The sequence below is a fragment of the Phacochoerus africanus genome, chromosome 16, assembly GCF_016906955.1.
Source record: "Phacochoerus africanus isolate WHEZ1 chromosome 16, ROS_Pafr_v1, whole genome shotgun sequence".
NCBI classification, from domain to species: domain Eukaryota; kingdom Metazoa; phylum Chordata; class Mammalia; order Artiodactyla; family Suidae; genus Phacochoerus; species Phacochoerus africanus.
The window spans coordinates 19,402,693-19,429,816 of NC_062559.1; the positions used below are offsets into that span (position 1 = coordinate 19,402,693).

Sequence of the window (27,124 nt, forward strand, 5' to 3'; positions counted from 1 at the left end):
TTTATACAAAAACCTTTTATTTACTGTGTATGCTTCGTCTCCCTATCCCTACCCACTGATCTGGAACCCGGCCAGCTGCTAAGGCTTCCTGCTGTCTGGTGCTTGAAACTGGGGCCTTGGGAACTTGGGTGGGGGTTATGGGAGGTGGGAATCCCTTCACCCACTGGTTGTGGAAGTTGAAGGAAGCTCTCCTGCTTGGCTGAAGCGTTAGCAGCTTCCCAGTGTAGCCCCTCAAGTCAGAGGATCCACCCCCCACTGGACAGAGAAAGAGGAAGAGCGAGCACGTATCTCTTGGTGGCCCAGAGGCTCCCCGGGACTCACGGCTTCTATACCACACCCGGCGCTATAGCTTTAGCTGAACCTGTCTCCCACCTGGAGAGGGGAGGCCAGCAGTAAAGGGGTGGGGGTGGGAGACAGAAAATGCTGTAATTCTGGGTCATCGTCAACAAACAGGAAACAGGAGAGGGTGGCCTGGTTGAACTGAAATGGGGAAAGGGGGTGCAGGAAAACACAGGGTGGGTTACTGGCCTGGGGTGGAGCCGGCTGGACACTGAGAGGTTACAGCCCCGTGGGCATGGGCATACCCACCCCACAAACACCCCGGAAAGGGAGGAGGGAGCTCCATCCCCACTTGGACAAAGGGCTAATGGCACAATCAACACTTTGGGTCTGCGAGTGCCAGGGAAGGGCACCCCCAGCACAGAAAAGGGCAGCCAGCCCTTACCTGCCAGACATGGGCTTGGCTGCCTCCCTGGCCACCACCGCCAATTCCCTGTACCGCCACCACTGCTTCCACCTTTTCTGGCCCACCAGAAGCTCTACATACCCCATGACTCCTGTTGGAGATAGATGCTGCCAGCCAGGCTCCAGCTGCTGGGGCAGAAACAAGGACCCTGAGCTCCAGGGCCTGGCCAGGGGTGAGGCCTATGGGTGGCAACGGCAGGGCTCTTTCCCACAGTCCTGCTGCGAGAGCCAGACACGAGAAACTCTCCTGGGGGGGGGGGGGGGGCCGCTGGGCCCTCGGGTTCTCTGGAAGAGCAGACCCTGGGGAAGCACCCTCAGGGAGGAAGATGAGCCTCGGAACGTATTTGTTCCTCCTTCTTGTCCCAGGTCCTGCTCTCCAGGCTCAGAAGTCCGAGTCTGCGTCCATGAGTTCTGCCTCCATCAGGTTGGTGCGGGAGTGAATGGGCCCCAGCCCCTGCCGGCGGCCCTGCGCCCAGGCCATGGGGGCTGGGGCGCTGGGCTCTGGGCAGAAGGGGTGGGAGACCAGGGTCCAGGTTCCCTGTCGGCAGGATTCCCCAGCTCCCCAGGCCGCTGCGGCCACCAGGCACTTCTGCCGGGGCAGCTGCGGCAGTCGAGGGACAGCGCTGGAGGTGGGCGCGGGGCCCGGGGCCGGGTGGTGGGGCTCAGGGGGCGGCACCAGCGGGCACACCTCCTTCTTCCTCTTCCTCCGCTTCTTCCTCCGGCCCAGGCGCTTCTCCAGCTCCGGGGAGATCTCTGCCTCAACCAGCCAGAGATTGGCTTTTTCCTCCGGGGGCACTGGCAGTGGGAGAGAGAGCATGAGCCTGGGACCCTCGCTCTGTCTACAGCACCCCTTTTCTCCTGGGATCCCTACTCTTTGAGCTCCGGAACCCAGACTTTAGGTCCTCCAGGGTCTCCCCCTCCCCCGCTGGCACCCCTTCGTGCTCCAGTGCCAGAAACCTCTAGGCTTCGTGTCCCCCATCTGCCTACGGGCGCAGGAACTCCATACCTGGAGTTGCCACGGGGGTGACAGACACATCCTGGGGCAGGATGGCTCCTCTCCGGGCCACCATCTTGGTGACATGCTGGGCCCAGGCAGAAGACACATCGGCCGAGGGCTCGTTGAGGTCAAAGGCCAAACCCGCTGTGGGGATGGAAGGAAAGGATCAGGTACCCTGACGGCTCAGTGCCTCCTGGGGCCGCTCCTCCCGCGTCCTGCACCGTTCGCCTCCCCCCGCCCACGGCTCCCACTGGACTTGGCACAGAAAAACCGCCCCCACCCTAAAGAGAGGGGCTCCCAGAAGCCAGAAATCCAGCCTGGAATTCCTCCAGCCCAAGGAGAACAGCTGGAGAAGAAGGATGCTGACGAGGGAGATGAATTCTTTGGAACCAAAGCACCAGCAAGCGGACCGGAGGGCGGGAACAGAGAGGGGAGAGTGGCCGGGACGAGGGGGCACGAGAGGAGAACCCAAGACATGAGCGAGAGGAGGGAGCGCCAAGCCTCACAGCCCTCGAAACAGCCCGGGGAGGGAAGGGGCTCCAGAGAAGGCGAGGCCGGAAGCTCACCCACAGGCCCGTCGTGGGAGACGGTGTGCATGCTGAAGGAGAGCTCCTGGCCTGGGTTCTGCAGCAGCTCGCGCCGCTTGGAGAAGGCCTTGGCAATCATCTTGCTCTTCTTTATCCGTTTGGGCTCGTCATCACTCTGCCCGGTCAACCTGAGGACAGAAAGGGTGGAGGCGTGGGGGAGCCGCTGCTTCCCCTCAAATCTTGCAAAAGACCAGCGAATCCGCTGCATCCAGGGAAGCAGCCTGCAGAGGGCCTCAAGGCCCCAAGGACCCTGAAGGGTAGACGGCCTCTCTGCAAAAAAAAAAAAAAAAAAGGGGGCGGGGGCGGGGGCGGGGGCTAGATTGCCAGACTCCAGAGCCGAATTCTCCAATCACTCCACTCATTATAGACTCTGGGAGCGGGCTCAGCCCTGGGCCCATCCGCCCAAAGACAGGAGGTGCCACCAGGGGGCAGTGGTGAGCCGCAGAAAAAGGTGCTTTCCTGGGCTCAGGGCAGGCCAAGGCTGTGCTGGGACAGGTGAGTCCAGACACAGCCTAAAGGATGCCTAGGCTGAGAGAGCAAGGCAGCAGGGTCAGGATGGGTTCATGCTGACCCCACCTGCACCAGGTGCGTCTCCAGATGAGCAGTGTGGCCTTGGTCCAGACCCAGGTGCTCATGGCAATGCCGGTTCCAAACATGGCAAATAGGTTGATCTTCTCCACCAGGAGGCTAGGGCGATTCTTGATCTCACAGTCAGGGATGGGCTTCTTGGTGGGCAGCCCGATGGTCACATTGGCCTGGCACCTGAGGCGAAGGGTAGTAGACAGGTGAGGCTTTCTTGGGTCTCCTGGGTGGGTGCCAGACAGAAAATCCAAAGGCTTTAGAAAGAGCGAAGCCCACAGCACAGACTTGCAATCCTGGGTGATCATTAGAGTCACCTGGGTGCCTTTAATGACTCCTGTCTGGGCCGCACCCGAGACGGGTACGTCAAATCTCTGGGGGAGGAACCCAGGCATCACTGTGGTTTAAAGCTTCCTGCACGAAAAACTGGAGGCTTTAAGAAAGAATCTGGGAGTTCCCATTGTGGCTCAGTGGTTAACGAATCCGACTAGGAACCATGAGGTTTCGGGTTTGATCCCTGGCCTTGCTCAGTGGGTTAAGAATCCAGCATTGCCTTGAGCTGTGGTGTAGGTCGCAGACATGGCTTGGATCCCTCATTGCTGTGGCCCTGGTGTAGGCTGGCGGCTACAGCTCTGATTCGACCCCTAACCTGGGAACCTCCATATGCCGCAGGAGCGGCCCAAGAAATAGCAAAAATGACAAAAAAAAAAAAAAAGAAGAAGAAGAAGAAAGAATCTGGTGAGTTCCTTGCATGGCTCAGCAGTTAACAAACACAACTAGGATCCATGTGGATGCGGGTTTGATCCCTGGCCTCGCTCAGTGGGTTAAGGATCCTGCACTGCTGTGAGCTGTGGTGTAGGCCAGCAGCTGTAGCTCTGATTCACCCCCTAGCCTGGGAACTTCCATATGCCACGGGTGAGGCTCTAAAAAACAAAGAAAAAAAAAAAGAAAGAATCTGAAGCAGTCAGGACTTTTTTTTTTGTCTTTTTGCCTTTTCTAGGGCCGCTCCTGCAGCATATGGAGATTCCCAGACTAGGGGTCGAACTGGAGCTGCAGCCACCGGCCTACACCAGAGCCACAGCAACTCGGGATCCAAGCCGCATCTGCAACCTACACCACAGCTCACAGCAAAGCCGGATCCTTAACCCACTGATCAAGGCCAGGGATCGAACTCGCAACCTCATGGTTCCTAGTTGGATTCTTTAACCACCGTGCCACGACAGGATCTCCAAGCATTCAGGATTTTAATGAGCATTTTAACTACTATTCCTGGTATGGGTAGATGCTGCACTTCTTTAAGCAGCTGAGATACCTTACCCTCTCAGATTCATCCTCATTCTGACAGAAAAAGAGCACAGGCAAAACTAGAAAGCATTAGTGGGTTGTTGACCTATTGCAGAGGAGTAACTATGTCTTTTTTTTTTTTTTTTAAGGGCCACACTCGCAACATATGGAGGTTCCCAGGCTAGGGGTCCAATCGGAGCTATAGCTGCCGGCCTACGCCACAGCCACAGCAACTCGGGATCCGAACTGCATCTTCGACCCACACCACAGCTCATGACAACGATGGATCCCTGACCCACTGAGCAAGGCCAGGGATCAAACCTGCGTGCTCATGGATACTAGTGGGATTCGTTAACCACTGAGTCATGACAGAAACTCCAAGGGGTAACTACTTCTGTGCAGGCATTTGCAATAAGCTCTCTAAGAGTACATGAGTAGGTGCAAACTCCTGCATCTGGAGTCCATAAGCAATGAGATTCTGCTGCATAGCACCGGGAACTATATCCAATCACTTGTAATGGAACATGATGGGAGATAATGTGAAAAAAAGAATGTATATAAATGTATAACTGGGCCACTTTGCTGTACAGCAGAAATTGACAGAACACTATAAATCAACTATAATAAAAAATTTTTTTAAAAAAGAGTACATGATGGAGTTCCCGTCATGGCACAGCAGAAATGAATCTGACTAGGAACCATGAGGTTGCGGGTTCAATCCCTGATATCACTCAGTGGGTTAAGGATCTGGCGTTGCTGTTGCTGTGAGCTGTGGTGTAGGTCGCAGATGTGGTTCAGATCCCGTGTGGCTGTGGCTGTGGTGTAGGCTGGCAGCTTTAGCTCCAATTGGACTCCTAGCCTAGGAATCTCCATATGCCTCTGGTGCGGCCCTAAAAAAAAAAAAAGAGTACATGAGAAGCAGAGAGCAACTTCTGTGGCCAACACAGGGTCGGTCAGAGAAGCCAAAACATGATGGCCTAACAGTTACAAATGCGCCAGTCAGACAGCTTTGGGGAGCAGGGGGAAGGGCGGAGTTAAGGAGGGACTGAGGGCTGTTTGCAAATTACAGAGCAACTAACAGCTTAAGCACCCAAAGCAAGACTGGCAGTTGGGCTGTGCCTCCTGCTGCTGAGGCAGGGACCTGGCAGACCCCTGCTGGATGGCAGAGGAGGGTCGTCTCCAGCTCCCGCCACTGTGGGCCCCAAGCCCCCAGGCCCCCACTCACAGCACGTAGTCCCGGAAGCTGCGCTCCCACTCAGCCTGGTTGAAGAAGTCGTAGAAGTGGCAGCTGAAAGTGATGAGCACAAAGCCAAAGGCCAGGAAGCCAAAAATGCCTGTGGAGGGACGGGCGGGAGGAGATGGGGTGTCACCAATCCCAGGTGTGGAAGCGGCAGTGGAGAGGGCGGTACTCACCCCCCCAGGGCCTGAAGGACGGCTGAGTCTGGGGTGAACTCAAGCTGGGCTCAGTTCAAGAGCTGTATTCTCCAAAATAAGGCAAGATTTGGGGGCACTTGAGGCCACTCGGGGCGGGGGCAGTGGGAGGGAAGTGGGTATGAGGAAGCCTTGTTGACATGAACTTGAATTCTTCCACTTGAGAAGGATGCTACCTTCTCTTTTGAGCTGTTGTTACCACCACACACACACACACACACACACACACACACACACACACACAGCCCTGTCTTGCCTTCCTCGCTGCTAACTTGCCGCACAGTGTACTGCGGCCCCCAAGACCCTCCCTCGGGGGTGCGGTGCGGGGCCGGCCCTCTCACCCAGGCGCAGCATGGTCTCGTTGATCTTGCTGGCTGCCTTCTCGCTCAGCAGCCCAGGGTGGTTGCTCTTGATGGAGAACAGGGTCATGACCCCTGAACGGAGGGAGACGGCAGACATTAGCGAGGGCCAGGCCCCTCTCCTGGGAGGGATGGGTCTGTGGCAGGGGAGGGTGCCATGGCCCTGGCATCCCGGGACTGGTGACTCCTGTGCTAATTTAAAGCTTGGGAACCGGAGACACTGGAACACAGCCGATGGCAGACGTGCCATGGAAAGCCTGGGGCACAGCACAGATGGACAGTTGAGACAAAAGATGCCTCAGTCCTAGTGCGACACCCTCCCCCCCACCAAGTAAGGCAGCCAGGTGAAAGCTCTTATGATGGAAGAGGCATAAGAAACTCTAGGACAGTGCTGGCCAATAGAAATACAATATGAGCCATGTGTATAACCTCAAATTTTCTAGAAGCCACCTTAAAAAAGTAAAAACACACAAATGAAACTAATGTATTTTATAAAAAATATATCATTAGTTTTGTGTGTGCGTTTTATTTTATTTATTTATTTTTTGCTTTTTAGGGCTGCACTCACAGCATATGGAAGTTCCCAGGCTAGAGATCTAATCGGAGCTACAGCTGCTGGCCTATGCCACAGCCACGGCAACGCCAGATCCAAGCTATGTCTGCCACCTATGCCGCAGCTCATGGCAACACTGGATCCTTAACCCACTGAGTGAGGCCAGGGATCGAACCATATCCTCATGAATCCTAGTTGGGTTCGTTTCTGCTGAGCCACAACCGGAACTCTTGTGTATGTTTTTTATGGCCACTGGCAGCCTATGGAGTTCCCAGGCCAGGGATCAGATCCAAGCTGAGCCACAGTTGCAACCTATGCATGCCGAAGCTGTGGTAGCGCAGGATCCTTAATCCATGGTGCTGGGGGTCGAACCTGTGTCCCAGCACTGCAGAGACACAGCTGATCCCATTGGGCCACAGCAGGAATGTCTAAACAATATATATCATTGTTTATGACACTATCATTTCAACATGGCAATCTGTACAAGTTGTTAATGAGATAGTTTACTTTTGTGAGCGCTGAGTCTCTGTGTATTTTATACTCATGACACATCTCAGTCTGGACTAGTTTCAACACACGAGGCCAGTGGCTACCATACAGGATAGCACGGATAGAAAACATAAATCAGAGGCCTGGCCACTGCCAAAAAGAGGGAGAAGAGGTGGGCTGAACAGATGGCTGACAGTGCTGAGGAAGTTTACAAAGAAAACTCAACAAAAATGAGCTGAGATACAGAGGCTTATTGTGGAGGTGGCAGATTGAGACAGGGAAATGAGGGAACAGAATCTGTGCATGTTGTGTAAACTCTGTGTGTTTGTGTGTGTGTGTGTGTGTGTGTGTGTGTTTGCACGCGTACACTGTGGGCAGAAAGGACGAGAAGCCAAGCTCCAAAGACTGAGCGGGTATATAGATTCGGGGCGCACATGTGAGCAAAGGCCCCCCAGTTGGCCTACGGGGACAGGGTAGGTTCCTCGGAGTGTTCATCACACAAGGGCATCTGGCCAGTGCTGGGCAGGGGCTGGAACCCAGCACAAGCTCTGCTCAAGCCGTGAGCCCTGGCACAAGGCCCAGAGTCAGGAGAGTATTTTTCTGACCCACACAAAGGTGCTGCCCCACACCAAGGGCTATGATGCTGTGTCTGCCTACCTTCCACTTTGCCCCAAAGCCCTGGGTAAGCTGGCCAAGGCCCCAAGGCAAGGGCAGCAGGGCCGGCAGGTCCTGGCTCCTACTTACACAGAGCGGGTGCTCAGCACATCCTGCTGCCCCACCAGTTCTGGTCCTGACTCACCTCGGATGAGGAAGTAACCGCCCACAACCAGCACCAGGCCGATTGGGGCCAGCACAAAGCCAGCACGGTATCGGTAGTTCTTATAGCCCACAAAACAGATGCCACTCACGGAGTCCCCATCCACCTGTGACAGGAAGGGGTGGGGGTGGGGGGTAGAATCTGTCACTGCTCCCCTCTCCCAAGCCCACCCCACTCAGTCCCCCCCCACCAGTCACTATACCTGGGCCACAGCAAGGATGGCCACAGTGAGGACAAAGGGGAGTGACCACGTGAGCAGGTGGAAGTAGGAGGTCTTGCCCGAGAGAGGCTGGTAGGTGGTCCCCAGGGCTTTGAAGGAGGTGTGCCAAGCATAAGTGAGGACCACAAACCAGACGACACCAGCCATCAGGGCGTAGTACACGATGACAAAGATGATGACGCAGGACAGTGTCTCGTTAGAGCTGCGCAGACATGTGAGGTGTCACTTGGGGTGGTCATTGTGCCAGCCTGACACCAGCCCTTGACTTCTTTTTTTTTCTTTTTTCTTTCTTTCTTTCTTTTTTTTTTTTTTTTTTGCTATTTTAGGGCTGCACTTGCAGTTTATGAAGGTTCCCAGGCTAGGGATCAAATCGGAGCTGTAGCCATCAGCCTACACCACAGCCACAGCAACACGGGATCCGAGCCACATCTTCGACCTATACCACAGCTCACAGCAACGCTGGATCCTTAACCCACTGAGCAAGGCCAGGGATCAAACCCGCATCCTTATGGATCCTAGTCGGGTTTGTTAACTGCTGAGCCATGACGGGAACTCCCACCCCCGTCCTTGACTTCTAAGGTCTGGAGTTCCCCTAGGAGTCAGGGCTTGCAGACTGGACTCGGGCCAGGAGTAAAAAGGAGGTGGAAGATGCCCCTTTGAACAGTCACAATCCAGGAGCTAACGCTGGAGACCTTGGGTGCAACGAGGCAGCGCTGAATCCTACATTGAAATCTCCACTTCACATCCAACCTGCCCCTTTTATGGAAAAGACATGTCAGCCTCCTCCCCTCGCCCACCCCTCGGGGTCCCCAAGGCACCTACGTGGGCTCCCCAAGCCTCATGGTGCCATCAGCGCGGCAGACGATCTCCCGGCGGGCACCGTCCATGAACTGGGCCAGCCAGCCAATGCTGCCCACGAAGAAACAGGCATTGACGTAGAAGAGAATGACAGCAGGGTAGCGATTGGAATTCCGCCAGTCAGCCACAAAGGTGGCCTGGAAGACAGAAGTGGGGCCCGTTCTGTGAGGTTAGGGTTATTCTGCTGCCCTTATCTGAACCCCCAACCCATCTTATCCCCACCCTTCCCCGGAGACCCTGCCAAGGCCTCCTCGCCCCACTCCCAGAGCCCAGCCTCGCTCACTGACCATCGCCCCCCTTCCTACTTGACAGGCTGGCCGAGGGTCCTGGGCCCCGCCACTCCCCCGACCCCGCCACCCCCGGGCCTGCCCTCGGCTGACCAGGGTGAAGAGCGTGCAGAGGCCCGTGACGGCCCCGAAGGCCGCGATGTAGCTGTGCATGTCCTGGTGCTCGGCCTCGGTGAAGAGCGGGTTCTGGCACTGGATCCCGCAGCCCTCCACATCCTCGTACCAGCTCTTGGGGTTGTCGGTCCGAACCAAGGGGGCCTCGCATTGACCTGAACTGTTGAACTTGATGTTCTGCACCTCATTCTGGCAAGGAGAGGGGGAGAGGAGCGTGCCAAGGGAGGCAGTAGGCTCGGGGCCACCTTTGGTTTAATAAGAGGCACGGGGGGTCGGGGGGCGCGTGGCTGAGAGGCTGAGAACACAGGCGCTGCAGACGACCTGCCAGGATCTGAATCTCCGTCTTCCCAATGACTCTGCAGCCCCGGGCAAATTATTTGACCTCTCTGTTAGCTCAGTTTCCTGCTGTATGAGCTAGCAATACCTACCTCATGGTGTGGTCTAAGGGTTAAATAAATATAAGGTGTAAGATGCCTATAATGGCATTTGGAAGGTAGCAGATAAAAATAATTAGGGTTATGGCATCATTGCTGTTATCATTAATGCTCTCTCTTTCACCACCCAGAACTAGATCACATCTCTGTCTTGGGTTCTCCAGCGGTTTTACAGTGAACCCCTTGACTCCCGAAATACACGATGAACTTCCTGTGGATAGGGTCCTGTGATCCATGACGCCTGTAACCCCCTAACATCTAGCAGAGCGGGTGCTCAAAAATCTTTTATAAATAGATAAATAATCCCTGATGGACTGGTGCCGTCAGCGAGCTTCAGTTGGAGTCCGTGACCTGCTGACGCTGTGGCTGTAGACTCAGGATCTCCCTGTAGACTCTGGGCTCCCCTGCCCCAGCCCTGCCTCCTGCTGGGCTCTCTCCTGTACCTGGTCCTGCCCGGCCCAGACCCTGCCCCACAGAGCACTCACCGGGCAGCCCTCAGGGAAGTGGTCGGGGGTGCAGCGCAGGAAGTCGGGCCAGCCCCGCTCCCTCTCCACGATGGCACAGGGGCCTCGGGTGGCCTGGCAGAGGGTGCGGCTGGGCAGCTCCACCCGGTCGTTCTCGCACTTGGGCATGTACACGGCACACAGCAGAGGCTGGATCACTGCCCAGCAGCGGGGGGCGTTCCGGAGGCCTGGGGGTAGCAACAGTGGGGACACGTTACAGCCAAGTCCCTTCCTCACGCTGGGCCACAGACACAGCTATTCCCCAGGCCTAAGGCGCCTCTCTTTGCCACGCTGCAGGCCATGACTGCTCAGAACTGCGAGGCACAGAATTTCTCAGCAGGGCATTTGGGCAGGACATTTTTTTTTTTTTTTTTGGCAGTGCCTGCAGCATGCAGAGGTTTCCAGGCCAGGGATGGAACCCATGCCACAGCTGTAAACCAGAGCCACCAGATCCTTAACCAGCTGAGCCATAAGAGAACTTTCAGCAAAAGATTCTTTATGCTGCAGGACTGTCCCATGTACTGCAGGACATTTAGCATCCCTAGTCCCTGCCCATTAAATGCCAACAGAACTCCTAAGTCCTGGTGACAACCAAAAAATGCTCCCCTACCCCTCCCACTCCGGGGTGGGGATTAGAAGAGACTTGAAGAGGAGCGGCTGAGGTGCTAATGACAATCTATTTCTTGATCTGATACTGGTCACGTGGGTGTATTTACCTTGTGAAAATATACACTTTCTGGATGTATATTACAGTTCCATTAGGGTTTTCTAAAAACTGCCCTTTCCAAATGCCCTGCTAGAGAATGTTAGCCCCCGTGGCTGAGGACCCCAGGTGGATGGACCTTTTACCTTTTTGGGGGGAGTCTTAAAATCTTTACAGTCCACGGGAAGGAGGGCTGGGGGCCCCACCCCCACAGGACCCACACATCAGAACAAGGAGGTGTCTCCCTCTGCCCAGACCCCAGGACCCTGTTCCTCTTACCAAGCTGAGGTGAGATAGAGAACAGGTAGGAGCTTAAGAAGAGGTAGTCGGGGGAGCCAGGTCCTCCAAAGCCAGAGGAGGAAGCAGGAAATCAGATGGAGAGAAACAGAGGAGGCTGTGTCCAGCGCAGGGGGAGGAAAGGCGTTGTCAGCAAGATGAAAACAGATGGAGGTCTCCCAGCACCCTGCCTGCCCCCACCCCCAGCCTCTACTCTGCTTCCCCTGGCTGGGCTCACTCAGCACTCTGCCTCCTTTGCCCTGCCTGAATCCCTGCTTCCGGAACACCTAGTTCCCAAACAAGAAGTTGTATTAGGAGAAGCTTCTGAGGGCGTGTGAGGCCAGCATGGGTGACTGTCCAGGCTGGGAGTGGTGCGGGCAGGTACCTGCCCTTTAGGGGAGGGAGGCAATATAGCAGAGGGATTAGGAGCAGGGACACTGCCATTAGCCTGCCTGAGTCCAGATCTTGGCTCTGCCCTTTCCTGGCTGTGTGATCTTGAGCAAATTACTTTGGGGAGTTCCTGTTGTGGCGAAGCGGAAACGCATCTGACTAGTATCCATGAGGGTGCGGGTCAGATCCCTGGCCTCAGTCAGTGGGTCGGGGATCCGGTGGTATAGGTCGCAGACATAGCTCCGATCCCATGTTGCTGTGGCTGTGGTGTAGGCCTGCAGCTGTACCTCCGATTTGACCCCTAGCCTGGAAGCTTCCATGTGCCATGGGTGTGGTCCTAAAAAAAAAAAAAAATTACTTTATCTCTCTCTAGCCTCAGTTTTCTCATCTGTGAAATGAGGATAACAGATTTACCCCCGTGGAACTGTGGTGCAGAGTGAGATAACAGGTCAAGTGTGCTTAGCACAGCATATGTCATACAGTAAGGGCTCAAGAAATAGTCGTTGTTGGAGTTCCCGTTGTGGCTCAGTGGTAACGAACTCAACTAGTTATCCATGAGAACTCGGGTTCGATCCCTGGCCTCACTCAGTGGGTTGGGGATCCAGTGTTGCCATGAGCTGTGGTGTGGGTCGCAGACACAGCTCGGATCCTGTGTTGCGGTGGCTGTGGTGTAGGCTGGCGGCTACAGGTAGATTTGAACCCCAGCCGGGGAACTTCCATATGCTGTGGGTGCGGCCCTAAAAAGACAGAGAAAGAAGGAAAGAACGAACAAACAACGAACAGGGCGGGGAGGAGTGGGGAGGAAGAAATAGTCCTTGCTGCTCTGCTTCACTGAGGCCTCTGGCCACTGCCAGCTCTCACCAGACGAAGCCCATCCCGGAGTGTAGACCAAGTTCCTCTCACTTGAAGAAGCAATGTCCTCGGGGGAGGAATCCCAGACCTGACTCACATCAGAATCACCTGGGGGACCCTTATCGCTCTGGATGGAGAACCCCAAAAGTCTGACAGGGTGTGAACAGAGAACACAGCCTTGGCTGCCAGGGGTGAGGCAGGAGAGGAGTTTGCCTACCAAGGGCCAGCACAAGGGAACATTCGGGGTGATGGGACTGCTCTCTACCTTGCATACGATTTGCTGGATCCACAACTCCATGCGTTTGTCTGAACTCAGAACTGTGACAGCAACGAAAAGGTGGATTTTACCGGATGTAAATGGGAAGGAGCGCCCCAGGGTAAAATGTATTTTAGAGGAGCAATAGGCAGGTGGTCGATGTCGTGGAATACGGGCTGGCCTTCGCGACTTGCTCCATCACTAACACGTGGTAAAAATGATGTTCCCAGACCCTCGCGCCTGGAGAGTATAGAAGAAGCCGTTTGGCTTTTGCCTGGTCTCTTGGAACACTCGTTCTTCGAACACCAGTGGCCATGTAATAAAACCAACTATCCAGAGGCTGTCCTGCTAGGGAGGCTCTGGGACCAGAAGAAGAAAGAGAAAGAGATGCTGGGTTTTTCCAGTTATCCCAGTGAAAGCCACAGATATCAGGGAACAGAAACAAGCCATCTCTGCCAAGCGCTACCCAGACTGCAGATTCATGAACAAAAGAATGGTTCTTGTTTTAAGCCACCAAATTTCAGAGTGGTTTGCAATATAACAATAATAACTAGAACACACACACGATATTGTGTTATTTTTCTGGATTTTGTGATGTTTGTGGCAATGACCAGCTTTTTAAAATGTGTAAATTGTTTTTCTTTTTTTCTCATTTTAAATATTGTTTTGTACTTTAAAAACTCCTCAAGGGAGTTCCCTTCATGGCTCAGTAGTTAACGAATCCGACTAGGAACCATGAGGTTGCGGGTTCGATCCCTGGCCTCACCCAGTGGGTTAAGGATCCGGCGTTGCTGTGAGCGGTAGTGTAGGTCGCAGATGCAACTCGGATCCCGCGCTGCTGTGGCTGTGGCTGTGGCGTAGGCTCCAATTAGACCCCTAGCCTGGGAACCTCCATATGCCACGGGTGTGGCCCTGGAAAAGACAAAAAAATAATAATAACAATAAAAAAATAAAAATAAAAATTCCTCAAGGAAAAGATAGACTATTGAAGAAATCTTGCAAACTACTGCCTTTGGGATAGATAAGCAATGAGATCCTGGTCTACAGCACTGGGAACGATATCTAGTCCCTTGTGACGGAGCATGAAAATGTGAGAAAAAGGAATGCATAGGTGTATGTGTGACTGGGTCACCTTGCTGTATAGTAGAAAATGGACAGAACACTGTAAACCAGCTATAATGGAAAAAAATAAAAATCATAAATAAATAAATGAATCTTAAAAGACAATTGAGGAGGCATCTAGGAAAAACTAAGTTGGCTCCTTACCCCATAGCTTACATAAAAATAAATTCCAGAAGAATCAAAAATAACTACATTATTATTTTTTTTTTGGCCACATCCATGGCATATGGAAGTTCCTGGGCCAGGGACCGAACCTACACCGTATCAGTGACCTGAGCTGCTGCAGTGACAACATTGGATCCTTAACCCACTGCATCACGAGGGAACTCCAAACAATAACTACATTATTTTTTAAAACTAGAGTGCTAGAAAAAAAATGGAAAATGTTTCTTAAAAAATTAAAAAAAAAAAAAACCCTTAGAATGGAGAAAGCCTTCTGAAGTATGGCGCAAAAACTAGAAGTTATGAAGTAGAAGATTTACAGAAAAGACTTCAGAAAAATAGACAAATTTAGTAGGGTAAAAAACAAACAGGATTGTAAGAAAAACACTACCCTGAGAAAATTTATTTCCAATACATATCACAGGTAAAGAATTAATTTCTTTATACACATAAAGTTCTCCCAAATCAATAAGAAATCCATAGTCCTATAGAAAATTAGGCAATGACAAACAACAGAGTACACACAGAAAATACAAATGACCTTTAAAAACATAAAGAGGGTGGGGGGCAAAAAAAAAAAAAACATAAAGAGGAGTTCTCTTGAGGTATAGCAGGCTAAGGATACAGCATTGTCACTGCAGCGGTTTGGGTTGCTGCTGTGGCATAGGTTCAATCCCTGGTCCGGGAACTTCCACAAGCCACGGGTACAGCCAAAAAAAGTAAAACTATGAAGAGATACTCAGTCCCACTCTTAATAAATGCGAAATAAGGATTTATTCGATTTATTTGAGCTGTGGTGTGGGTAGCAGACGCGGCTCAGGTCTGGCATTGCTGTGGCTCTGGTGTAGGCAGCTCCGATTCAACCTTCAGCCTGGGAATCTCCGCATGCGTGGGTGTGGCCCTAAAAAAACAAAAGACAAAAAAAAAAACGTGAAATAAAACTACAATGACAGGAGTTCCCATCATGGCTCAGAGAAACGAATCTGACTAGCATCCATGAGGACACAGGTTCAATCCCTGGCCTTGCTCAGTGGGTTAAGGATTCAGAATTGCCATGAGCTGTGGTGTAGGTCACAGACTCGATTTGGATCCCACAATGCTGAGGCTGTGGTGTACGCCAGCAGCTACAGCGCTGATTCAACCCCTAACTTGGGAACTTCCATATGCTGCTGCAGGTGCACCCTAAAAAAAAAAAGACCGAAAAAAAAAACAAAAAACAAAACTATAATGACATATAATGTTTTAACCTTTAGAGGGATAAAGACCAAAACATTTGAGCATACTATATCGGCAAGTGTGGGGGAAACTTGTATTTTTGAATGTTTTCAGTAGAAATAAAAATCAGTCAACACTCCTGGAGATCATTTGACTTTAGCTGTCAAATATTATACTAGCAATTCCACCTAATCATTCACAAAGATTGTATGTAAGATTATTCATTGCAGCATTGTTGCAATAGAAAGTGTAGAAACATCCTTAATGTATACCCCATCAATAAGAGACCTACTAAATAAAATACCACACATTGGGAGTTCCCGCTGTGGCTTGGAAGGTTATGAACCCAACGAGCATCCATAAGGATGTAGGTTTGATCACTGGCCTTGCTCAGTGGATTAAAGATCCGGCATTGCCCTAAGCTGTGGTGTAGGTCTCAGATGCAGCTCGGATCTGGCGTTGCTGTGGCTGGGGCATAGGTTGGCAGCTGTAGCTCTGATTAGACCTCTAGCCTGGAGACCTTCATGTGCCTCAGGTGTGGCCCTAAAAAGACAAAGGACAAAAAAAAAATTCATGACATTTTAAACTTAAAAAGGAATTTCACAACACATAAATCAACTATACGTCAATAAAACTTTTTATTTTATTTATTTATTTATTTATTTTTGTCTTTTCAGGGCTGCACCTGCCAGTATATGGAGGTTCCCAAGTTAAGGGTCGAGTTGGAACTGCAGCTGCCGGCCCACACCACAGCAATGCCAGATCTGAGCAGTATCTTTGACCTACACCACAGCTCACAGCAGTGCCAGATCCTTAACCCACCGAGCGAGGCCAGGGATGGAACCTGCGTCCTCATGGATACTAGTCAGATTTGTTTCCACTGAGCCAAGACAGAAACTCCCAATAAAACTTTTTAAAAGGTGGGGGTGGGGGAGAAGGACTTGGGGAGAGGTTCCCACTGTGGTGCAGTAAGTTAAGTATCTAGCGTTGTCATTGCAGCGGCTGCTGTGGTGCGGTTTGATCCCTGAGCCTGAACTTCCACGTGATGTGGACACCACCAAGAAAAATTTCAACATCCATCCATGATAAAAATAATAATTGAGGAGTTCTCATTGTGCTCAGTGTCGCAGGTTCCATCCCTGGCCTTGCTCAGTGGGTTAAGGTTCTGATGTTGCCATAAGCTGCATCGTAAAGTCGCAAATGGGGCTCAGATCCAATGTTGCCATGGTTGTGGCGAGGCCGGCAGCTGCAGCTCCAATTCAACCCCTAGCCCGGGAAATTCCATATGTTAAAATTCTTTTTAGGTGTGACCCTAAAAAGAAATAATAATAACTTGGGTTTGGGGGTATTTTTGTGTGTCTTTTTAGGGCCGGACCCTCTGCATATGGAGGTTCCCAGGCTAGGGGTAGAATTGGAACTGCAGTTGCTGGCCTACACCACAGCCACAGCAGCACCAGATCTGAGCCAAATCTGCAACCTACACTACAGCTCCTGGCAAGGCCGGATCCTTAACCCACTGAGCGAGGCCCAGGATGGAACCGGAGTCCTCATGGATACTAGTTGGTTTCGTTACTGCTGAGCCACAACGGGACCTCCAAGAATAATAACAATTGGAAAAATAATAATTATTGGAAAATTAGGAATAGAAGAAAACTTCCTTAATCTGATAAAACATAACTACAAGAAATCTACACTAAACATCATATTAAATGGTGAAAGCAAGAAAAGCTTTCTCTATTTTTTTCATTTGTTAAAGTTTTATTGAAGTATATTTGATGTAGAATGCTGTGATAGGAGTTCCCGCCATGGCTCAGTGGTTAGCGAACCTGACTAGTATCCATGAGGACGTGGGTTTGATCCCTGGCCTCGCTCAGTGGGTTAAGGATCCAGCATTGCCGTGAGCTGTGGTGTAGGTCGCAGATGTGGCTCGGATCTGGTGTTGCTGTGGCTCTGGCACAGGCCAGCGGCTACAGCTCTGATTGAACCCTTAGCCTGGGAACCTCCATATGACACGGGTGTGGCCCTAAACGACAAAAAAAATTTTTTTTAATTAAAAAAAAAAGGATGTCGTGATAATTTCTGTTGTACAACAAAGTGGTCCAGTTATACACACACACACACACACACACACACACACACACCCCTACCCTTTTTCAGATTCTCTTCCCATACAGATTATCACACAATATGAGGGAGAGTTCCCTGTGCTATGCAACAAGTGAAAAGCTTTCTCTTTAGGATGCGGAAAAAGCCAAGGATGAAGGATGCTGCCACTATTATCACTTCCATTTAACAATGTACTGGAGGCCTTAAGCAGGGCAGTAAGGCAATAAAGATGAAGATACACGGCTTGAAAAGGGAGAAACGAAAATCCTTATTACCAAATGAGATGACTAGGTCTGCAGTATAAATTTAGCTAGTTTACTGGACTCAAAACCAATCATATTTCTATACACCATCAACAAACAGAAAATGAAATGCAAAGGCACCATTTTATAACAGCATAAAATACATCAAGTATCGGAATAAATCTACCAAATAATATTTAAGAACTCTTAGCAGAAAACTGTAATATTGAGTAAGTTGAAGATCTAAATAGACAGAAATAAATAATAAAATCATTAGAAGACTCAATATTGTAAAGATGTCTTTTTTCAAATCAATCTGTATACTCAATGTAATTCCAATTGAAACCACCAATAAATATTTTCATATTAAAAGACAAAGGGTCAAGAATAGCCCAGAATGTCTATTAGATATTGCCATAACATAAGGTAGAGGTTAGCCTAAAGTTCACAAAGGATTCTTGGAGAGAATTTAGGGGTCTATGAACTCAGATGGGAAAAAAATATCTGACTGAAATTTAGTCTTTCTTCAATTACGAATGTGAGTAACAAACCACAGTAATGTTAGCATTGCCTGTGGCTTTGACGGCAATCAGATATTTTTGTTAGATATCTCAAAATATTATTACTGCCTCGATATTATTGTGGCTATTAAAACCAGACTATATCTTATTTAGTGTACTGATAAAGAAGCGCATATATATTAGATCAAAACTTGATTTTTTAATATTTGATAGCCACATTTCAATATAATTCATTTCCTTTGTAATCTTATATGCTTCCTTTCAATCTTATGTGTTTTACTTTATCAATTAAAAACTATTAAACTGAGCCTGGGTGGCTCAGCTGGTGAAGGATCTAGCACGGTCACTGCAGCAGCTCAGGTCATTGCTGTGGCTCAGGTTTGGTCTCTGGCCCAGGAACTTCCATATGCCATAGGTGTGGCCCCCCCACCCCCCCAAAAAAAAACTGTTATACCGAGAAGGGGCCCATAGGTTTTACCAGACTGCCAAAAAGGTTCATAGCTCAAAGAAGGTAAAGAATCACACTACAAAGATATGATAATTAAGACGGTATAATCTTGGCAAGACATAGACAAATAGACCTATACTACAGAATAAAGATCCCAGCAACAAAAATATATTTGCACACTTGACTTATGGTGGAGCAGTGGAGAAATGATATTCTTTTTAACAAATGATATTGAGACAATATATATGAAACTGGAGTTTTAAAAAATAAAGTCCAGGTGAATTATATACCTAATGTGAAAGAAGAGTCTACATTTGGGGGAATATAACACAAGAGAATAAATTCATAAATTTGTGTAAGGGAGTTCCCGTCGTGGCGCAGTGGTTAACGAATCTGACTAGGAACCATAAGGTTGCGGGTTCGGTCCCTGACCTTGCTCAGTGGGTTAACGATCAGGCGTTGCCATGAGCTGTGGTGTAGGTTGCAGACGCGGCTCGGATCCCGCGTTGCTGTGGCTCTGGCGTAGGCTGGTGGCTATGGCTCCGATTCGACCCCTAGCCTGGGAACCTCCATATGCCAAGGGAGCAGCCCAAAGAAATAGCAAAAAGACAAAAAAAAATTATGTATGAAAGGACTTTTCAAAATAAGACACAATAAGCACTAAACATAAAAAGATTGATAAATTACTACCATAAAGTTCAGAACTTCTCTTCAACAGAAGATGCTAAGAGAATGAAAAGGCAAGCAAGAGAATAGAAAATATTTTAATATGTATCAACCAATAAGGGACTCATATCTAGCAGATATAAAGAACTACAAATCTTACAAAAATGACAGTAGCCCTATAGAAAAATGGACCAAAGATCTGACCAGACGCTTCCCAAAAGAAGAAATCCCAAAGGACAGTAAACACTTGAAATGGGGCTTAACCTCGCTAGTAATCAGGGGAATGCAAATTAAAACCACAAATACACATCGCAATATATTTACTAGACCGCTAAAAATGTAAAAGGCTGACAATACCAAGTGTTGGGAATCACATTGAGCAATGGTAACTCTTCTACAGGAATAGTGAGGGGTAGAAGCTGGTACAACTACTTTGAAATACTGTCTGGCATTATTTAGCAAAGCTGGGTATGTATACCCTATCCCCTAGCAATTCCATTCCTCTCAGTAGGTACCTAGAGAAACTGGTCCTGGGTGCACCAGGATGTACAGAAAAGAATGCTCACAGCAATGTTATTCACAGTAGCAAAAAACTGGAGACAACTTAAATGTTTAACAACAAAATGGATAAATAAATTGTGATATATTCTACAGTGGAATACTATTCAGCAATGAAAAAGAACTGCAACGACATGAATGAATCTTACAAAATATGTAGAGCCAAAGAAACCAGCCATAACAGAATAGACACAGCATGACTCCATTTGTATCAAGTTCAAAAACATGCAAAACTGAAATATACTGTTTAGGGATTCTAAAACTAGACAGAAAACCATAGAGGAAAGAGGAAGTGATTATAAAAACATCAGGGTAATAGTTAATTCTAAAAGAGGAAGAAGGGGATGTGATTGGAAAAGACAAAAATGGAGCTCCTGGGGGGTGGGGGGCACCATCAGCTTGTTCTTAACTCAGGGGTCACTTTATAGTTGTTTATTTAGCACCTCTGGGTCTTGTGCACTTTATTTATGCATGCTACCTTTCACAATTAAAAAGTTTAAAAAGCAAAAATGAAAACTTAGGCCCATGGGTGTTTTTCTGTATTTTTATACTTTCCAAAATATATTTTTAAACTGATTCTAATCATCAGCCAGGTCTGGGAACAGCTCTAAGGAAATGCTTCCAGATCTGCCCCTACAAATAACCCATGTTCACCAACAAGAGACCCCCCTCTTAATCTCTCAACTGCATGTCTGAGCTCAAGGCACATGAGAAATTCCTTCCCGCTTCTCCTGCTCTTTCCCATGGGCTGTCCCTGGCTGGAGGACCAGCCACACAGCCCTGTGTGCACACAGAGCATAGCAGTGGTCAAAGAAGCTACGTGCTGGCTCTCAGGGACATATTTCCCTCGCCAGCCGCAGGTCTCTCTGCTTTCTTACCTCATTTACCAAACCAACCAGATCTGGCCAAAGGTGGACCATGGCCCAGATAGTATGTTTGTCTGGTAAGCTTGGAATGCCTGAGAGGAGACATTTCCAGCTATCCTGAAGAAAGATGCTGAATGCCTGAAGAAGCCCAAGTCCAGAGAGTTCCAAGTCAGGAGTTCCCACTGTGGCTCAGTGGTTAATGAACCCAACTAGTATCCATGAGGACACAGGTTCGATCCCTGACCTTGCTCAGTGGGTTAAGGATCAGGTGTTGCCATGAACTGTGGTGTAGATTGCAGACGTGGCTTGGATCTGGCATTGCTGTGGCTGTGGTATAGGCCGGTGGCTACAGCTCCAATTCAACCCCTTGCCTGGGAACCTCCATATGCTGTGGGTGAGGCCCTGAAAAGACAAAAAAAGACAAAAAAGAGATAGAGGAGGGACCGACCTGAGTTCTACATCAACCTAGAAACTGAGCTATCAACTTCCTCACTTGATGGCCATGCTTCCAAAGGCTCAGCTATCTAAGCTGAGGAAGCACATACTGGCCACCTTTCTTTTCTTTTCTTTTCTTTTTTTGTCTTTTGTCTTTTCTAGGGCCGCACCCACAGCATATGGAGGTTCCCAGGCTAAGGGTCTAATCGGAGCTACAGCTGCCAGCCTACACCACAGCTCACAGCAACGCCGGATCCTTAATCCACTGAGCAAGGCCAGGGATCGAAGCCTCAACCTAGTCGGATTCGTTAACTACTGAGCCACGAAGGGAACTCCCACCTTTCTTTTCTTTTTCTTTCTTTTTTTTTTTTTAAGGCTGCACCACCCGTGGCATATGGAAGTTCCCAGGCTAGGGGTCGAATTGGAGCTGTAGCTGCTGGCCTATGCCACAGCCACAGCTCACGGCAACGCCAGGGATCAAACCCATGTCCTCATGGATACTAGTCGGGTTCATTAACCGCTGAGCCACAACAGGAGGAACTCCTGGCCACCTTTCTTCAGCAACTCCTATTCCAGATCTGCCGGGAACCTCCACATAGATGTGCAATGAGTGCCTCTAATTCACATGGCCAGAACGAACCCATACTTGTCTCTCTTTTTTTGGCTGCACCTGCAGCATGCAGAAGTTCCCAGGCCAGGTATCAAACCCATACCACAGCAGTGACCTGAGCCACAATAGTGACAACACCAGATCCTTAACCACCAGGTCACCAGGGAACTCCTCACCCATACTTTCTTCCTAAACCTCTTCCTCTTGCAATCTCCAGCTTAGTGAAAGGGAATGGTATCTTCCATCCAAGCCTGAAACCTGGATCCTCCTCCTCCTCGCTCATCAGCAAGTCCCATTGGTTCTACTTCTGAAAACTGAGAATCTGTCCACTTCCTCCAGATTGTTACCCGGGTCCTGACCACCATCACCTCTCACTTGGACCACTTACTGCAGTCATCCTTTAAACAAGCAAACCTCCAGGTTTCCCTCCTTCTGTGGCTTCTTCACACAGAACTCAGAGACCTTTCTAAAATGCAAATATGATGTCAACTCTCTCTTACTTAAAAGCCTGCAGTGGCTCCTTACCTTCTAGATAACAACCAAACTTCCTACCATGGGGTATGAATGAATGCCTTTATTTTCTAATTCTCTGGGTCTTATCTCTTATAATTCTAACCTTCACATGCTTTGATCCAGCTCTACTAATTTTCTTTTTTTTTTTTGGCAGTGCCCACAGCATGCAGAAGTTCCAGGGTCAGGGATAGAATCCAAGCCACAGCAGTGGTAACACTGGATCCTTAACCTGCTGAGCCGCCAGGGGACTCCTGAAATTCTTGTATTTCCTAATAAGTACCAAGTCCTCCCACTTTTACACTTTTGTGTATCCTAAATCCTCTTATCCCTCCCCCCCGACGAACTTTCCTTGGTCCCGGTAATTCCTACTTATTTCTCAAGTGGTGGGTTAAATGTCAGTTCTTCTGGAGGGGTCTTCCGTTGTTTCCCAAAGTCATTTGTGTTCCTTCAGCATCATACCTGATCACAATACCGCTCATAGATATCACTAAAGCCTATTTACTTTTCTGCCTTCCCCTTGACAGCAGGGATCCTGCCTGAAAACTTCATCTTTATCTGCCCAGAACCTGATCCAGGATGACATGTAACAAGCACCCAATACCTAACTGAATGAATGAGTGACCTCAGAACTGAGAGTTTTTTTTCTTTTTAGGGCCACAAACGTGGCATATGGAAGTTCCCAGGCCAGGGATCGAAATGGAGCTGCAGCCGCCAGCCTATGCCAGAGCCACAGCAGCACCAGATCCAAGCCGTGTCTGCGACCTATACCACAGCTCACAGCAACACCGGATCCTTAACCCACTGAGCGAGGCCAGGGATTGAACCCGAGTCCTCATGGATGCTAGTTGGGTTCATTAACCGTTGAGCCACATTGGGAATGCCCAGAACTGAAACTTTTGAAAAAGTGAAAAAAAAAAAAAAAAAAAAAAGGCCTCTACCTTCACAAGCTTACAGATGAAGACAACCTGAAACATCTCCATCCTTCACCCACAAAAACACCTCCAACAGCCCGATGCTACTGACCATGTCGATGCCAAAGCAAGACCACCAGCTCAGGACAGGGTGAATCACCAGCCAGAACTCCCAGCTGAAGGTTTATCTGAGGTCCTCAGACTTGGCTTGGCTTCACTCTACCCAATGATCCAGCTCAAATCAACACTTGCTTCTGGCCCTACTTCATGTACAGTCCAACGCAAGGTCCAGATGCAGAAAGAGAACAGCCAGAACACAAACACAAATGGGAATGGGCTAAGGGGTGAAGGGTGACAGCTGAGGAGAGCTCAGAGTGAACTAAGGACCGGGGCTCAGTGCTGGCACCCCTGCAGGCCCCTGCCCCTCCAGAGCCACAGCTAGTGAGGTTCAAACCTACACACCTAGAGGATGGTTCAAACTCCTAAACTTTCCTGCCAAAACCACTCCTGCCTGCTCAGCAGCTGCTCTCAGGGCTAGAAAGAGGTTCATACCCTTCCTCCTCCCTGACTTGACAGTAACTACAGAAGGGCAGCATCACACACACATTTAACTTGAAAGGACTTAACTGTGGGCTACTGGAAAATAAATGAGAGAGACAGAGAGAGAAAGAATAGCCTCTCATAGTGTGAGCAACTGAGAACTAGGTGAGATTCTAGTGCTGAGACTTTTTCCTTCTTTTCTTTCTTTCTTTCTTTTCTTTTTTTTTTTTTTTTTTTTTTTTTTTTGCTATTTAGGGCCACACCCTCGGCACATGGAGGTAGCCAGGCTAAGGGTCAAATTGGAGCTACAGCTGCCAGCCCACACCACAGCCACAGCAATGAAGAATCTGAGCCGTGTCTGCGACCTACACCACAGCTTACAGCCACGCTCCTTAATCCACTGAGCGAGGCCAGGGATCAAACCTGCAACCTCACAGTTACCAGTCAGATTCATTTCTGCTGCACCACAACAGGAACTCCTCATGCTGAGACATTTAGATTTTTCCATATAGCTGGCTCCTAAACTCAAAGGCACCTTGTTGATACCTTTCTTTTTGTTCTTTTCTTTTTTGGCCACATCCCCAGCATGCAGAAGTCCTAAGGCCAGGGATCGAACCTGTGCCATAGCAGCAACCTGAGTCAGCGCATTAACAACACTGGATGCTTAACCCAATTAGCCACATGGGAATGCCCGTGTTCTTTTATTTATTTTTTTAATTTTTAAAATTAAAGTATAATTGATTTACAATATTCTGTCAATTTCTTCCATACAGCAAAGTGACCCGGTCATGCATACATACACCATTCTTTTTCTCGTATTATCTTCCATCATGTCCTAAAAATGTGGAATACTTCATGAATATGCATGTCATCCTTGTGCAGGGGCCATGCTAATCTTTTCTGTATCGTTCCAATTTTAGTATATGTTTCTACTGAAGCAAGGATCTTTTATTATTATTATTATTATTATTATTCACTCTTCTGCTCTTTTGCACTTATGTAACTTTAAAGTCTAAAATTATATTTTCTGTATGCCCCTTCTTATATACTGTATATTACTAGATGTTGCATATTTATATATATTACCATAAAAGAGTAAATGTATGCAAGAATCACATAGACCTTATGTTGTGGTCATATGTGGATTTTTTCACAGCTACTGTTGATTACACATGGTTTCTGCCTACAGGCTTTTTGTGTGTGTGTGTGTGTGTGTGTGTGTGTGTGTGTGTGTCTTTTTAGGGCCACACTGGCGGCATATGGAGGTTCCCAGGCCAGGGGTCAAACCGGAGCTGTAGCCACTGGCCTACACCACAGCAACGTTCAGATCCAAGCCTCGTCTGCAACCTACACCACAGCTCACGGCAATGCCGGATCCTTAACCCACTGAGTGAGACCAGGGATCAAACCTACACTCTCATGGATACTAGTCAGATTTGTTTCCGCTGAGCCACAACGGGAACTCCCCTACAGGCTGACTTTAGAAATTCATACCAACATAGGATGTGGCTCCACCATGAGTGCCATCTCCCAAGATCTTCCTCTGGCATCTGTACAAGCCAAGAATGGCATAACTTTGTCCAACATCGGGCAAAGGCTCTGGGAACTCTAGTGGCCAAGCTGACAATGACAGGCAGCCTCCCCCATCAGTATCCTTACTAGCCCTTGGAGCAGAACCGAGATATGGGGCATCCAGGGCCTATCGAAAAAAGGAAGTTGTCAGGTCTCTCACCAGATTTTTCTTTTTTTTTTCTTTTTTTGGGGGCCTCGATCAGAAGGACTTGGGCCCCCCACTTCGGCACCAGGGAGTGGTTCTTCCGGACGCCATGGCTTTTGCTTTTATTTCCTTCTTCAAGGACAATTTTGCAATCATATTCACTACGAGCAAGAGATGGCAAGGCCAGTTCCCTTCCCAAGCCCTACTCAGGTCTCCAGCCCAGAAAAGTGACAGGTGGGGGGCTAACCCACTCCACACTGCTAGGAAGGATCTGCTTGGGTTCAGTCTGGTTTTTCAGGCCCGGCCAGGTGAGGGTTCCGGGACTTCAGATCACCATGGAAGTATCCACACGCTTCCCACATCCCAGAGCTAAGTATCCTTCCGCAGCCCTGACCAGTCTGAAGATCCAAATTTCGAAAAAATCCACGAATAATCGTTCGGAGAGTCTCATTCCCTCACAACTCAGACAAGGAACCAAGTTCCCATTTTCCAGATGGGGAAACTGTGAACTCTCTGGTGAGAGCAAGGTTAAGGTGACAGTTCTCGGGACTTCTGTCTCCCAAAATAAAATTTCTGACACTTTCCAGTTATCTTTTAATTACTCATCACCAGAGGTTTCTTCTCCTTCGCAAATTTCACTCAATTCTTTTCCCCACCCTCTCCCTCAAAGCCTAAATCTTCTACCCCATCTTTCGCTCTTCCCTCTCCACTTCGATTTCCCAGCGGTCTCTTCAACGGCTAAACACCTCCTTGAAATCCCAAGGGCCCTGCTTCCCAAGTGGCTCTTAGGTGGAGCATCTGCTCTTTTAAAAAACGTCCTTTCCTGTGTCTCAGAGCTCCCCGCTCGCGGGCCCCTCATTCCCCCGCATCCTTTGCTAACCCGCCCTGCTCAGGCCCTTTGTGACCCGCTTCCTCAACTTCCTCGCCCTCCCTCCTCGTCACCGAGGGTCCCAGTCTGTACACAGCCTCTTCCCAGAGTTTCAGACTCTGTTCCTCCACCTCTCCAGGGAGCGGCTCCCGCCCTCTCAAAAGTTCAGGCCTGAGCCTATTCTTTCCAAGAACCCCCGCATCCCACCACCTCAGCCTCGGGCTCCGGCTCCCGCGCACTTACCCGACCAGAGCACCAGCTTGCCGTGCGCTTCCTCCTGGGAGTCCGAGTCCCCGGCCAGCAGCGTGGAGGTGGCCCCGTAGGGCAGCGCCGAGCCCAGGCACACGTTGTAGCGCAGCGGCTCGCAGGGGGCGGCCCGGCCACAGTGGCTCAGCGGCGGCGGAGGGCCGGTCACCGCCGCGCTCCGTCTCGCGCTCCCGCCCGCGCTCCGCGGCCCAGGCCAGGTCGCGTTCCCGCTCAAGGCCGCCCCCCAGCCCGGGTCCCCCAGCAGCACCAGCAGCAGCAGCAGCCCCAGGAGCAGGAGCTCCGGCCCCCGTGCGAGGCGGGCAGCGGCCATGGCCAAACCCGCCAACTCAGCAGAAGCCCCGGCGCCCCCGCCCGCTCCCCGCAGCCCCCCGGCCACACGCGCAACCCGTGGGACCGCGGGGCCAGCTCAGGCGACCCGGGCGCCCCGCGAGTCTGGTGCCGGGCCCCCCTCGACGCGCCGCGCGCCGCGGCCCCTCGGCGCCCAACTTCGCAAACTTTGGAACCCGGGGCCCATGTTGGGCGGCAGAGGCCCGGCCCGGGATGCGCAACTTCCTACCCCTTCCTCTGGTAATCCCAGTTATCTTCAGCCCCGGGAGCCCCCCGGGCCCCCAATCTCCAGCCCCA

General features: G+C 50.0%; 1 protein-coding gene and 1 non-coding gene across 2 annotated transcripts; both read right to left on the minus strand.

The window, feature by feature from the left end:
* Nucleotides 1-26,823, minus strand: SMO (smoothened, frizzled class receptor). The gene is made up of 12 exons (XM_047763317.1): nt 26,477-26,823; nt 10,239-10,444; nt 9,299-9,508; nt 8,883-9,055; nt 8,043-8,262; nt 7,823-7,946; nt 5,964-6,056; nt 5,417-5,525; nt 2,905-3,090; nt 2,308-2,456; nt 1,751-1,885; nt 1-1,539 (listed from the first exon to the last, which is right to left on the minus strand). The coding sequence occupies exons 1-12, from the start codon at nt 26,808-26,810 to the stop codon at nt 1,127-1,129; spliced, it is 2,352 nt and encodes a 783-aa protein (XP_047619273.1). The 5' UTR covers nt 26,811-26,823; the 3' UTR covers nt 1-1,126.
* Nucleotides 24,486-24,587, minus strand: LOC125117828 (U6 spliceosomal RNA). The gene has a single exon (XR_007132736.1). It is a non-coding gene; the product is annotated as a U6 spliceosomal RNA (small nuclear RNA).
* Nucleotides 26,824-27,124: the final 301 nt, after the last annotated feature.

Excerpts from the sequence above, each read along its gene's own strand:
- SMO (XM_047763317.1), bottom strand. The coding sequence starts at position 26,810 with ATGGCCGCTGCCCGCCTCGCACGGGGGCCGGAGCTCCTGCTCCTGGGG. Across the intron at positions 2,457-2,904 it reads TGGAGACGCACCTGGTGCAG|GTTGACCGGGCAGAGTGATG; the intron begins GTGGGGTCAGCA and ends TTCTGTCCTCAG. Across the intron at positions 1,540-1,750 it reads CACCCCCGTGGCAACTCCAG|TGCCCCCGGAGGAAAAAGCC; the intron begins GTATGGAGTTCC and ends TCCCACTGCCAG.